Source organism: Camellia sinensis, chromosome 4 (genome assembly GCF_055761805.1).
Source record: "Camellia sinensis isolate YWXY chromosome 4, ASM5576180v1, whole genome shotgun sequence".
Lineage (NCBI taxonomy): Eukaryota > Viridiplantae > Streptophyta > Magnoliopsida > Ericales > Theaceae > Camellia > Camellia sinensis.
In genome coordinates, this window is record NC_138964.1 from 176,288,158 (window position 1) to 176,303,344 (window position 15,187).

General features: G+C 36.9%; 1 protein-coding gene across 1 annotated transcript; it reads right to left on the bottom strand.

Moving 5' to 3' along the window:
* Positions 1 to 712: 712 nt before the first annotated feature.
* DJ1D (Class I glutamine amidotransferase-like superfamily protein) lies at positions 713 to 14,245 on the bottom strand. The gene is made up of 5 exons (XM_028269972.2): positions 14,062 to 14,245; positions 13,852 to 13,968; positions 11,064 to 11,504; positions 2,101 to 2,463; positions 713 to 1,058 (listed from the first exon to the last, which is right to left on the bottom strand). Exons 1-5 carry the CDS (start codon positions 14,122 to 14,124, stop codon positions 870 to 872), a joined length of 1,173 nt encoding a protein of 390 aa, XP_028125773.1. The 5' UTR covers positions 14,125 to 14,245; the 3' UTR covers positions 713 to 869.
* Positions 14,246 to 15,187: the final 942 nt, after the last annotated feature.

Sequence of the window (15,187 nt, forward strand, 5' to 3'; positions counted from 1 at the left end):
GAAGACTCTCCTGAGCCAATGGAGCATCAATTCTAATTGTCTATCAGAAGAATGGACTTTTACTAGTCATGCTTGTTGGCCAACTAGAGTGGATTCAAATCCTCTCTACCAATTGTTGTAATAAATTTTCTCAATTTAAAACAAAAACAAATTTGTAGGATTATTTTACAATCATTAAATAATGTAATTGAGATTCTCTCAATGGAAAGCGGCAGTACCAATTATCAATTCTTGCCTCTCAAGACTCACAATAAAAATTAGATTGAATATTGAATAATTATCCTAATTTCATAATAAGCTATCCCTAAAAATCATTTTGCACAATAAAATTCGTACACATGCATCAAAACCCCATCCCGTGACACTGGCCAAGAATCTTCTTTCTCTAAATTTCATTGCCTCAATGCATTATGTGAAAATCTTGATATACAGATATCTTAAGATATAATCTTACGACTGACAATACAGTAAAGCAGATAGGACTCTCAATTAAAAAACTCACACTTCAAAGTTTTTTTTCTTTGATATACATTACTACAAAGTAAATGATTACCCATTGAATACACTTTACCTTGAACCAAAATTGTGATAAGAAGTCTGAACTCTTTATCCTCCTACTTGAATGGAAATGAAATGAAGTTCTTGTTCTAAATATAAATAATAAACAAAAAAGAAAAGAGAAACGAAACACAACCCGCAAAAACATTTGTAGTTGAAAGCAGAAACCAAAATGAAAAGCACCATGCATTACAACACCACATAGAATGTCATTTGTTTGTCACTGGTACTCACAGAAAGCCATATAAACATGTCTTCCTGTATTTTTCTGCAGACAATGTACATACACAAACTGGAAACATGATAAACAGTTAGAACAATACCCGAACACCAAGCAACGCCATTAGCTGAGAAATGAACTCAGGGTGACCTGGCCATGCTGCTCCAGTTACCAGATTCCCATCAGTAAAGCAGCGACTTATTGGATCAGGTTCTAACCATGTTGCCCCACCTAAGACCACGTTGAGTTTCACTGCAGGGTATGCAGTACATTTCTTGCCCTGCAAAAGAGTCCATCACTAAATCAGAACACAGTAATAGCACACCGACAAACTTCCATTTTCTCGACAAAAGAAAAAAACACACACACACACAGCAACTAATGTGCGGACCATAACTAACATTCACTGGCAAAGAATTGATACTTTATGACACTGTTGGCATAGCATTTACAGTTTTTCTGATGTAAGATTGAGGAAAAGTTTGGGTGCCAATATTATATTCTGGACTAAATATCTATCATTTTCATGTTACTTAAAGGGAGAGATTCACAATCGAACTTGAGAACAAAAGCATGTCCTCATCAGCACAGAGGAAGATGGCGTGAATATTGAATTGTCAAAAAAAACCCAAGGTAAGCTCAAATTGCAAAGTTTTGATGCAAAACATCATGACTAAATTATAGAACACTATCTACAAACTGCCCTTGAACACCATCTCCTGTTACCGCATATCTCAAAGACGGCCAACTAGCCATTGTATAAACTTAAATTTGGGTAAACCACTAAAATTTCTCTCCCCCAAACTCCTTTCCTCCCGACACCAAATTGAGTTTTACTCAAATTTTGACTCGAATCAAGAGAGACCCATTTCCTTCACTCAAATTTCTATCCAATCAAAACTTGACAGGTGCTTTTACCCAAATTTGCCAAATTCTCCTGTACTCCCAACTCCTAGCATCCGCTCAAAACTTGACTCTTGGCAATTTTGCTCTATTTTTATTTTTTATTTTTTAGAAGGGGAATTTTACTCAAATTTTAGTTTATCCATTGGAGTGCTTCATATCAAATGAAACTTTTCATTTAAACTTCTACTCTAATTTCTACTCAATTAGAGTACAAGTATAAGCAGGGGTTGGATGATAATCAATTTAAAAAAACTAATCAAGAAATTTAAAAAAATCACAAAAGCAATAATTGAAAGTGTAATTACTATGGATGATAAGTTCACCACAAAATAGAATTTTCTTGCTATAAATGTTGGATCAATGAAATATGCTAAACAAAATTTCATATTAAAGCAACAAAAATGTTAATAATCTACCTTGAGAGCACCAGCAGCAGACAAAATCTGCTGTCCATGGCAGATTGATGCTACTGGCTTTCCAACCTCCATGAATTCCTTCACCAATTTAATAACTGACTCATCCAATGCTAGGTATTCTGGAGCTCTGCCTCCCGGGATCACAAGAGCATCATAGCTTGAAGCATTTAAACCTTCAAAACTAGCTGTTAGCGTAAAGTTATGACCTGGTTTTTCACTGTAAGTTTGGTCACCTTCAAAATCATGGACTGCTGTTGGGCATTTATCACCCGCTGCCTTCTTGGGGCAAACAGCATCAACATGGCATCCAAGCGCTTGAAGGGACTGAAAAGGAACCATTACCTCATAGTCTTCCATGTAATCCTGTAAAAGAAAAATTGAAGCAAGGATGCCTTGTAACATTAGATAAACTTGCAAACAACTAGTATTATGAATAGGAGTTGAATAATGATAAACTTAAATATTTCATATAATGAAGCAGTTTGTACACTAGAAATTTCTTTAACATTACAACCAATGAAGAACTGCTTATATTGTTTATTTAAAGTTTCAAGGCATAGTTTCAGTCCAAAATAGTAAGACTTTGACGCATCTATCAAGGCAGTTCTCAAAATATAAAGACCAAAGCAAAATAACTTTTAAGTGCTTTATCACTATCATAATCATTCAATTGCATTCATATGGATTAGAGGAAATGAGACAGCCTTTGAGCACTCCCTCTCAATTAAAGGACAATGCACCCTTCTTTTGGTAAACTTTACTCAGAAAACTGTAGACACCCCATTTTTGACCAACCTTAAGATTCAGACGTCACCGATTAAGCGCTCGGTGATGTTGCATATTGTGCTCCTTCAGAAGTTTCAGAGTCTCGGCTGCGAGCCTTGCCTCCGGACTTCCGGATTCTTTTGTACCTTGCCTCGGTTCGCGAACCAGACTCGGTTTTCTCTGTTTCTTTTCCTGAGGGGAGAGAGAGGTCCCGTAGAGCATCTCTCAGTGGCCGTGGGCTACATTTCGTGGTCATAGGCCATTTTGCCCGTTTCGGAGCCCGGTTCCCGGTTTTCGGAGCCGTCAAGCCGTGTGCCTCGGTTCGGGACCGCCTAACCACTTCCATTTGCTCCGGTTTTTGGCATGCGTATTATTTGCTCCCTTTTGAGGGACACTGTGGTCCGAGAGACCAACTTCGTGGTCGGACACCACTTCCGGTGCCTAACAGCCCACTTTCGGGGCCCCGAACTGCGTGTTTTGGCTCCCGAACCTTCATTTTGCATTTTTGGGCTCCGACCCGAACTTGAGATAGTCATATTTTGAGGTCCTTTTCATGTTTGATTAAGGACCTTTTGTTGTTTGAGATCTCTTCCTATCACTTGCTTCTTTAACGCTCTTTTAGGCCTATTTTTGCGCGGTATTTTAGGCTTACTTGTGAACTGTTTTGGACTTAGTCGTAAACTACAAAGTGTCTTGTTTTGAGCCCCTCTTCAACTTTGTTGAAGGGCTCTCGGTCATTTGGGTCCAGCAGCTACCACTTGCCTTTATATCCCACTTTTTGGCTTTTTTGGAGGGAAACTTGGATTGTTTTCCCTCCATTTTTTTCCCTCCATTTTTCCCCCCCATTTTTCCACCCCTTTTGCCTATATATACAGCATCCCAGGTCTGTATTAAGGGTTAGAAAAAAACTATTTGGAGCTCCTATATTGTATCTCTATCTCTCTATAATTCTAAGCTTCAAAATCCTTAAGTTTCTACACCCATTTCTTCACCACCACCACCAAGCACCACCACCACTACTCCATTCCAGCAGATAGGAGTGGCTTTCCAGCAGCTAAGAGGCAACATTTTTCAGTCCTAAAGGCAGCAAAGGTTGGGTCTTCAAGGGTGAGCACTCTTCTCCCTCTTTCTAGCTCATTTTTGCCTCATTTTTTTAGCCTCTTTGCTTGCTGTTTTGAGCTCCGACCAAAACATAAAATGCCATTTTTTTGAGCTATATTCCATGTTTCATTAAGGGCTTATTACAGTTTGAAGCTTATTTTTGGCACTTTCTTCATTACCCCTTTGTATGCCATTATTTTGCATGATTCTTTTAGCCTATGTGTGATCTGTTTTCTAGCATGATGTAAACTGTGGTTAGGCTTATTTTGAGCCCTTCTTCTACATTGAAGAAGGGCTCATCCTTGTTTGGGACCTCCATGTATCACTTACCATTATACCCCTCTTTGGTCCTCATTTTTGCATGTTTTTTTAGCTTATCTTGCTTCTGTTTTTCGGCCATGATCAGAACTGAAAGTGGCCATAGTTTGACCCCCTTGTCATGTTTCATTAAGGGTCCTTGGCTATTTGATGAATATTTTGCATACTTCATGTTATACCCCTTTGTTGGCCTATATCTAAGTTACACGGACGCGGGTACGAGGATCGGGTGTGGGTGCGTATCTAGGGGTCGGACACTTCAAAATTAAAAATTAAAGATACGTGGATATGTATCCAAATTTGGATACGGGTACGGGGATACGTTAAATATATATATATATATATATATTTTAAATATAGTTATTAAGATGAGTTATATTATATAAATAACAAATAATTATTTTACATATATGTGTTTATTTATTTTTATTAATATATATAAGTATATATTATCTTATAAATATCTTATATGTTATACAATAATTATTATATAATATCTATATAATTTATATAATATCTATTGTATTATATAATTTTTTTTAGATGAATAATATTACATATTATTATATTAATGTAATTTATACTATATATATTATATATTAATGTAAATGTAATACTTGAATAATAATTTATAAAAATTATTATTATATATGATAAATTATATAAATTATATATATGATAAATTATATAAATTATATTATATATATTATATATGATCACTATATATGATCATTAAATCAGAGGCGAAGAGAGAGAACAGATTGAGAGACGAGAGAGAGAGAGAGTAGCAGAGACGAGACGAAGAGGGAGAGAGAAGCAGAAACGAAGAGAGAGACGAAGACGATCGAGCTCGAGGTCGAGATCGACAGTGATCGAAGCCCTAGACGAAGACGATCGAAGCCCTAGACGAAGACGATCGTGATCAATAGTGAGAGCCCTAATCGTGATCGATGATCGAAGCCAACAGTGACCAGTGACCAGGTTTTCTTCCTTTCTCCTCTTCCATTTCTTTGCTGTCTGTAAAATGCCGTGTCCGAGAGAGATGAGGTGAATCCGACACAGATCTCACACCCGCACCCGTGTCGTGTCGTGTCGACACGGGTACTTCGCCCCAAAGTGACGAGTCCATGTAACATAGGCCTATATCTTGCGTTGCATTTTGGGCATGTTTGTATATTGATTTGGGGCTTGCCATCTACTGTAAATGTTCATATTTTTAGCCCCTTTTCAGTGTTGTAGAAGAGTATTTTTTTGTTTGGGCTTTGCATCTACCACTTGCTTCTTTGTCCATTTTTCGGTCCAATTCTTGCATAAGAGCTTAGCCATACCTATATTTGTTTTTGGGCTTTTTACAGTTCTGTAAAACATCATATTTTTGTCCCCTCTTCAATATTGTAGAAGGCCCCTAACCTGTTTGGGGTCAGCAGCTGTGAGTTGCTTCTTTGTCTCACATTTAGGGCCATTTTTGCATGCTAGTTTTGCCCTATTTATGTTTGCTATTTGGCCATGCTTTGAACTGTAAAAATGCTTATCTTGGGGCTGCCTTGCTTCTGTCTTTTCATTCCATGTACCAATTATGCATGCTTTGTATAGCTGTAGTTCATTCTATGTGCCTAATTTTGCATTTCGGGAGAGATTCCATGCATCGGGTGCACTTTCGCCTCATTTCGGGGTTGTTTTCTCCCACATTTCAGTGCTGAAATTCCATTAGCATGTTTGCATATCATTTTCCATGCCATTGCATTGCGTATGCCATTGTCTCGGTTTGCGTAGGGGTGCAACTCGGGCGGGCTCAACCCGAGCAACCCGAGCCCAGCCCGAGTTTTTTTAGGGCTTGGGCAACTATATCTTGCAATCTGGACGGGCTTGGGCAAAATTTTGATGCCCGAATTGCAATTCGGGCCGGGCTTGGGCAGAACCAATGGCCAACCCGAGCAACCCGAACCCGAACCCGAACCCGAATTGAATTTAATATATTATATAAATTATATAATATATAATATATATATATAATTTAATAAATTATATAATATATATAAATTAAGTAAAAGAGTTAGTCTTAATTTTTATTTTTTATTTTTTTTTTTGGTTAGTCTTCTATTAAGTAAAAGAGTTAGTCTTAATTTTTATTTTTTATTTATTTTTTGTTAGTCTTCTACCATTAGATTAGCATCTTTTATGTCTACCCTTAGATCTACCTACAGGTTTCTGGACTCGGGCAATTCGGATAATTCGGGCAATTCGGGCAATTCGGGCTAACCCGAGCTCAAAATACAAAGCTCGGGCCGGGCTTGGGCAGCAATGCTTGGGTTCATGGTCGGGCTTGGGCGGGCTTGGGCACTGCCAAATACAATTCGGGTCGGGCTTGGGCAGACCCCCAACCCGACCGAACCCGCCCGAGTTGCACCCCTACGTGCCCGTGTGCACGCATTTCGAGGCACCTCATTTTCATCCATCGGCCTCTTATGTGAGTGTGGCTGAGGCTCTCTCATGTTAGTGTAAGTCCATGTTGCATTCTATATGCCATTTTAGCCATATTGCATTGCGTATGCCATTGCCTCGGTTTGCGTGCCCGTGTGCACGCATTTCGAGACACTTCATTTTCATCCATCGGCCTCTTATGTCAGTGTGGCTGAGGCTCTCTCATGTTAGTATAAGTCCATGTTACATTCTATATGCCATTTTAGCCATATTGCATTGCATATGTCATTGCCTCGGTTTGCGTGTCCGTGTGCACGCATTTCGAGGCACTTCATTTTCATCCATCGGCCTCTTATGTGAGTGTGGCTGAGGCTCTCTCATGTTAGTGTAAGCCTATATCATATTTCCATGTCATTTGCATTGCGTATGTCATTTTCTCGGTTTGCGTGCCCGTGTGCACGCATTTCGAGGCATCTCATTTTCACAGCATAGTGCATACTAGGTTGTATCTTAGATCGCATTCATGCATTTCCTCGATTTGCGTGCCCGTGTGCACGCATTTTGAGGCATCTCATTTTCATAGCATTGTGCATGCTAGGCTGTATCTTAGTTGCATTCATGCATGTCATGCATATTGCATTGTGTTCGGAATAGGAGTTAACCCGGGCGCGGGAAACGAGGTGCGTTTCGTACTCCGAGTGACGGAACGCGTCTCAATTCCCCAGTCACCGACACTCCGGACCATCCATGATGGAGTTAGGTTTTGTTGTGTTTTCATGTACATTCATTCTACATTGAATTGCGCAATTCGGCTCCTCGGCCATCATGCATCGATATGCGTGATTGGTGGCACGAGGATCGAGGCATGCATATATTTGTGAAATACATTGCTATGCCCCTTTCCTGCTCTCTGTTGCAACAAAAATCAAGAATCAGCAACTTTCCGGAGTTTGGCGCGCATTTCAAGAAAAAGTGCAAACAGAGGCTAATCGGGGCATCGCCATGGATTTCCGCGCAAAGGCAACCCGCACATGCATCATTCATCACCCGGAGAAGAGTCAAGGCAGTCCCTGGCTTGCATGCCAGTTTATTTATTTTTTTTAGTTAATTCGTTAATTAATTAGAAATTTGTACATTATTTGGATTGTATTATTTGGACTGTACTATTCTTTTATTCGGGACCGTATATTTATTCGGACCCTCCGAGCGAGGGCAAAACTGTAATAAGTGTGCGTGAGTGTGATGTATGTCTTCCAACCCCACGTATTTCTTCCCTTTTATTTATCCGCTTATGATGGTTAGATTAGGGCATGTTTCAATTAGCATACAGTATGACAGCATGTTTGCATTCATTCATCTGTATTGCATGCACCGGGCTCGGCGCATCATACTAACTGCATTGTATTTTCAATTCCAAGTTGAATACATGTTAGCTGTAGCATTCCATATGCCATGTTTAGAATAGCCGAGCCTACTATAGTTGCATTTTGCATGTGTTGCATTAGGCATTTCTGTATGTTTAGGACCATGCATGATTTCTAACATAGTTTCTGTTTTGGCTTGGAGTACTCGGTAAGTTTTATGCTTTAGCATCCTTGCATGCGTGTGAGTGACTGCCATGAATAGCATGCTTACCATGAGTCTATTTGCTTATGTGATATAACTGCCTGAATGCCTGTGGGTGAAGGTTGGGTTATTTGGATTGGAACAAATCATCAAATGTGTATTTTAAGCCCACTAGATAGTGGCAAAAATCATGTTTTCTAAGCCCACCTGAGGGTAGCAAATCCACGTCTCAGCCTACTTGCGAGTAGCACCATCAAACCATTTTCAAACAAACAAACATGAAATGTTTTGTTCCAATTCAGGCGATCCAGTCTATACTTGTATGCTGTGCGCATCACATAGTAATCTAGGCTAATAACCGGAATAAGAACACACAATGTTTTCAAAAATAGATATCATGGTTAGTAGAGGCCGATCTTTGATCGGGCGAGCGGGGGTGCTCACGAAGTGACCTTCCCCAATCGTACCCAAGTTCCCGAGCCGAGACAACTTTGGTGATGACGGACACGTGGCCTTTGGCACCGAGTCAGGGTTTCCTAAATTCCCCCATAAAAAATATTTAGGTGGCGACTCTGTATCTGGCAAAGCAGTCCATGTTTGGCACTTCTTTTCAAAAATCTGTTTCTCAAAACGATTTGCCGGATTTGGACTCTTTGGTTCAGATTAAGAATCGTGACAAATTGAGAGTCCTGAGCTGTAGTGACCCCAAATGAACGGAACGGGAGCTCGTTCCTCCCGGGAGCGTTCGGGGACGTCTACAAAAACATAAGAACAACTTATGTAATAGTTTAGACAACATAAGACAAACATACTTAATAGTTTATACCGAGACATACATCACCAGATGTTACAGCGTTAAAAGGGTCAGCTCTTGTTTGAATTTTTTATTTTTTATTTTTTTTTTATTTTTTGGCGTTTTGCAGGCTCATTCAGTTTATTGCTGTTTCCTCTAGAGGACAGGCTTCGTGATATGAGAAAACCTGGTCACTTTATCTGTGCCCTGTCCAGGCATTTCATCCCTCACAATGAACTGAAGTCACTTGCTAAGGTTGAGATGCTTTGGCCGTTGACTGCTCTGAATCGCAGCATTGATAGTAGGGGTTTGATTTTGGCAATACTTATACAAACTTCAAATTTTCTGCAAACCTAAACTTCTTTTTCATTTCAAGAAATTCCCAAGATGGTTCCTTTATCCGTAAATTTAATTTCTTGGCAGGTACTATCTATAACTTCAACCATCCTACACCAAATTAAATTCTTGCAATACAATAAAGTACACCTTTTGGAACCTCATTTTCAGTTCCAACCATAATAGGTAATTCCATTCAATAAAACTTCAACTAAAAAGCAAAGACACAGACACAAGACACCAGATTTTCTAAAAGAAATGTAGGACATGACATGGGCAGGACACATGCAAAACATATAGTTTAATATATTTATTTATATGTCATATATAAGGAGAAGCACTTCTTATGTCATGTATATGAATATATTCATAGACAATAACCAAATACAATGTAACACTAATTTTTAAAGTCCAAAGGAGGAGAATAATAGATACAAACTTACATTAGTTTTCTTTTATCATTGGATTCCGAGATTGTTTATTCAAACTTGTAACATGTATGTCTAAGCAATAGACACAGGTTTCCCAAGTGTCTAAAACATGCCCAAGTCATGAGTGTCGTGTCAACACGACACCTCTTTAGAAGTGTTCATGCTCCTTAGAACTTTGACAATACATTAAGAACTCCAGAAGTGAATATTAGTTGTTGGGATTATAAGCAAATTTAAGGCCACAGACTTTCACAAACTGAGATGAATTTTGCAATCAGGAGTTGCAGTTTTTATCTCTCATGCTGCTCAAGAAAACTGAGAGTACACCATACCAACATATTTTGACATGACAACAGTTTAATTAGGTCAAGGATGCAATTGCATAGCTCCAAGACCCACCACCAAATCATGATTTTATAAGTACAAGCAGAAATCATTTATCTTCCAACTAGGAATTTCAATTGTCTAATTTAAACAATAGACAAGTTGTGACATCAGCACCAACTGCAATATTATTAGGGCCAAGATTGTGTGTAAAAGACATTTATACCCATGAACATCCAAAATATACTCGTAAATTCAAAGGAAAAGGCAACAAGATTTGAGACTATATGAACTCTCAAGAGTTAAAGAAAAAGGGGTGACCCCAGCCTTTGCAGGAAAGAAAAACTAATAAATAAGAAGTAAGAACAGATTCCATGGGTTTCAGTGTGTGTTACTGCAACAGAAGTTCCCATTTATTGCATACTTTAAGTGGTATATCGTGCTCACGTATAAAGCTTCTGGTGCAAGAGCACCATTTTTGTATCATGCTTTAGTCACTCCTATTCTACCTGCCAATGTTGCACTTATCTAAAGCTAGTGGTCCGCACACACGTTGCGTGTGCAACTTGAAAAAAATAACATTATAAGAATAATGACAAAGAAATATGCCCATATAGTGTGTGTTGCTAAAATGGAAAGAGCCCTCATTATTAAATCCCCCATGGTCATGGGTTCCAAACCCCTCCTCCTCTGTCCGTAATTTTTACAAAAACACATAGTACAAGGATGTTTCGGGAAAACCCAAAATATGAGACACAAAATGTCAACACCACCAGAGGCCTTCACATATATAATAGAATAGATTAAACTTTCTGTGACACACAGAGGCAGGGGTCATGAAACAGAGGTCCTAATGTAAAGAATATCCTAAAGCCCTTTTCTGCTTAAACAAAAAAATTATCACTTACCCCGCAAAGAAATAGAATCCGTTTATCAGAACCAGTTATGGTGCCTCCTAGTGCCTTCACAAAAAGCTGGATGTATTCAGGATGCCCATCATAAGTAACCCCGGTTATGATATTACCATCAACATTGCAAGCCAAAAAGGTCTCTGGTTCCACCCAATGAGCTCCTGCAGCAATGAGTACAGGTTTCACAGAAGGATATGCCGTGCACTTCCGACCTTTAACTGACCCTGCAGCTGCCAAGATCAGTTGCCCATGGCAAATAGATGCAATTGGCTTTCCGAAGTTGGAAAACTTTTTCACTAAGTCTAAAACAGAATCATTCATGGCAAGATATTCCGGAGCCCGTCCTCCGGGAAGTACCAACCCATCATATTTGCTCACTTCAATCTCATCAAATGTTGCATTAAGAGTGAAGTTGTGACCCCTTGACTCAGAATATGTCTGCAACAATTAAAAATAAGTGAGCATGCCTAGGAATAGCTAAAAGGAGGAGATGAAAGCATCTTATTAGGATGTTAGGTTAATTAAACTTACTCCTACTTCATATTCATTGACCAGCAGAGCTGCAGAAGTAAATGGAAAAAGTGATTTTACCCATCTGTTATCCCACAAGTGCTCTTTAAAGACACAGCTCCACTTGGTCAATATGCACGATCATCAAATATAACCCACCAGGAATACATGATACATAAACGGTAATAACGGGCCTACTACATACTAGAGGTTTTCTGTGTAGAATTCATTCTCTCCTAGTTTGAATTGGACAAGAAACCTAACAGTTACTACAAACAACAGGAAATAGAAAGAACAACTAAAACTGATTTTAACATGTGTGACTCATGACGTTAGAGGGGAATCTAGACCATCCTTGCCACAGTTTTGGTGTCTATTTGGAGCAGAAAAAAGATGTTTCGATATTGCTTCCATGAATGTAGGGATGAGAAAGTTTAACTACTTTCATAAAATTGCAGAACAAACATTCATCCCAGAACTAAACAAAAAAAGAAAAAGAAAAAAAGTACTCAATCTCAAAGATGATGGAGGTAATTCCAAAAAAACATTTGCCACAACAAATCCCACTTTGACTGTGATTATGGAGAGAAATAAATAAATAAAAATTAAAATTAGAAGAGTAATCCCAATCTAAATCAATTTTCCAGTTTTAATCATAAAACTCATCAGATTCAATATTATTATCTAATCCTTGTTTGCAGCTTGTATATCAAAATCTTGCACACCAAACAGGTTCTCTTACACCTTTTTTAAAAACTTCACGCATGCATCTAATAGTATCCTTGGTGTAGCTAGGATTTTAGGTCAGTAGGGTCATTAACAACTATCATCAGTATCATTATGTCAATATATCTTCTACACAACCTATATCAAAATCAAATTTTATTCTATAATTTTAAATATTTTCAATCATATCGACAAAATAATTCAAATTTAATAAATTACATATAAAACAAAAGTTGAGAAATTAATACTTCAACAAAATCAAGCAAAGATCTAGATTAACATAACTGTTCACAAGTTTTCATTTTTTTAAAATTGCTATACAATAACCTTATTACTTATGCTATCAAATATATTTTTTTTTTATATATGGCCAAATAATCATTGATTCAATCTTCACTTTGAATAAATTAAAAAATTATCACTTTGCATTAAGCAAAAGATATTTTCACATTAGTAGTTGTAATTGGTAGAATTGATGAGCATGACAATTGTAGTTGCTATTTTCACTACAATTATTTATAAATTTTATCCAAAAATTGTATTCTAATGTGAATTAAGAATCATATATGTGTAATTTTAAACACTAAAAACAAATTTTTAGAGTGTATTTATAACAAAGTTAAAAAGGAATAACAATTCTCCCTTTTTTCTCTGGGTTCAATTTGTAAAATCTCTCAAATACTTTGGATAAATTTCATATTTATTTTAAAAAATTTCATAGTTGAGTGGTGTCAAGTGACACCACTCAATATACACTAGCTCCGCCAGTGCTAACCTCACCATAAAAAATGATACACGAGTCTGTCACTTAGTGATAAAAATTAAGAATGAGTGAATCTATGGCACACGCCTCTAAAGTGAAAGTTATAAACATTGTGCTATGAATGGCGCAGTAAAAATGTTACAAATCATTAACGCCAAGAAATGTTAGAAACCATTTTAATGAGAAAAATTACAACTTGTTATGGTGTTTATTACAGAACATTATGATTATATTGTGTACATTGTGATTGAGTGCATATAGTGTATCCTTTTTAAAAAAGATGTGTACCGTAGTAGCTCCCTTGGTTTTAGATTCTTGTTTTGCAGATAAGAAAATGATATGAAATAAAAGTAACAGTTTATCAATTTAATTAGTCTAATATATATGGAGAAAATGTTTGAGATTCCTATAAAATTACCCCCCAATTTGACACGCGTATCAACTTTTGATGCGAACAAACTCAATAATAGAAGACTCAATTCCCTTGTCACATCATTGTAGGTGAATTATGTGATTCAAATTGTGGGTCTCTAGCATCCGACAATCAAACATACTCTATAAGTGTGTCCTATAAATATATGAGAGTTGTCGAGACAATGAAATTAACAGTGTAGAACTGATAACTCGACCTATACACATGTCCGCTATGTAGGTACTCGATTGACAGCATAAATATGGTGACTAATCAAAATAGTAACAAATTGTGAGAAATAAATCAATGAAATCCATAGAACTTTGTAAAAGTGACATAAATTGACTATTATATATATATATATATATACACACCTGATGAGGAGAGGCCTGATGAATAGCAGTGCGGCAGATGTCTCCGGATTTCTTACCGGGGCAAACTGCATCAACCGACACTCCGTATGCTTGCAATGCTTGAAACGGAACCATCACCTGAAATCCATTATATCATTTTTTAATGATCAAACAAAAAACAAAAAAAAAAAGGGGCATGAATGAACAAGTGTGTATTGTGGAGAAAAAGACCTCGTAATCTTCCATGTAATCGCCGCATAGTATGAGGACGCTTCTCTTGGAAGAATTCGCCATCGCTATTTTGCTATCTTGGTCCCTGAAGAAGCGAGACAGAGAGAGAGAGAGAGAAGAGAGTGTGTGTTGACTGTGTGTGAAGGAGTTTTTGAGAAACTGATCCAGATTATTATAGAATTCACGAAATACACTGACTCGGTACCTCTTCCTTTTTTCTACCTATTCTCTACTGTATACCACGTGTCGACTCAACGTGCGTTGCACGATTAGGCATCTCCACTTTCGCGTGACCACGTTCCAGTGAGTATCATATCTCAAATTCAAAACATAATATAGCCTCGGTGTGGGAGTGGGTTGGTTTTTAATTTTTTGTTTTGTTTTTTTTTTGTTTTTTTTTTTGACTATTTTAGCATGTATTAAAAAGTTTAGTTTGGGAAATTTTTTTTGTTTTTTTTAATTTTGTTTTGTGAGAAGAATGTAATAATTATGTGCTAGATGTGATATTTTATTTGTTATGACTAAAATAATATATTTTATCTTTTGTGACTAAAATAACCTCAACCTAGTTAGTTCGATCTGTTCATATCTCAAATTCTCCATCTGTTGACGAGTTTGTTTTCATGATATAAATTATTTTTTAAAAAAATAAATAATTTATTTTTAAACGTATATGTATTGTTTATTTTTTTAAAATAATTATGATAAAATAATAAGATTACGATTGTTGAATCGAATTAATTTTTTTTCTATAAATGATACACATTATTTGAGAGTTTTACAAAATAAACAGTTGGTTAATTGAAAAGGAACCTGTGATGGATCTCACGATTTTCTCAAGTTCTCTTAAATTGAGACGTAAATATAAAAGAAACCAAACCATTTTAGTAATATTGCATATTCAAAATATATGTTCTGAATTTTAATTAAAAATATTAATGTATAATTTAGATTTATTTTTGTATATTCACATCTGAACATAAGAGAACTTGAAGGACCCGTAGAGCCACCACAAGTCCAACCGTTCACCTTTTAAGACTTGTTGAGTAAAATATTTATACAAAAAATAAAATAATCGAATATCGATAACTATACGTTTGAACCAAATTTGTATTACAAAAAATAA

Excerpts from the sequence above, each read along its gene's own strand:
- DJ1D (XM_028269972.2), bottom strand. The coding sequence starts at position 14,124 with ATGGCGAATTCTTCCAAGAGAAGCGTCCTCATACTATGCGGCGATTAC. Across the intron at positions 11,505-13,851 it reads ATCAGGCCTCTCCTCATCAG|ACATATTCTGAGTCAAGGGG; the intron begins GTGTGTATATAT and ends TAATTGTTGCAG. Across the intron at positions 1,059-2,100 it reads CTGCTGCTGGTGCTCTCAAG|GGCAAGAAATGTACTGCATA; the intron begins GTAGATTATTAA and ends ACTCTTTTGCAG.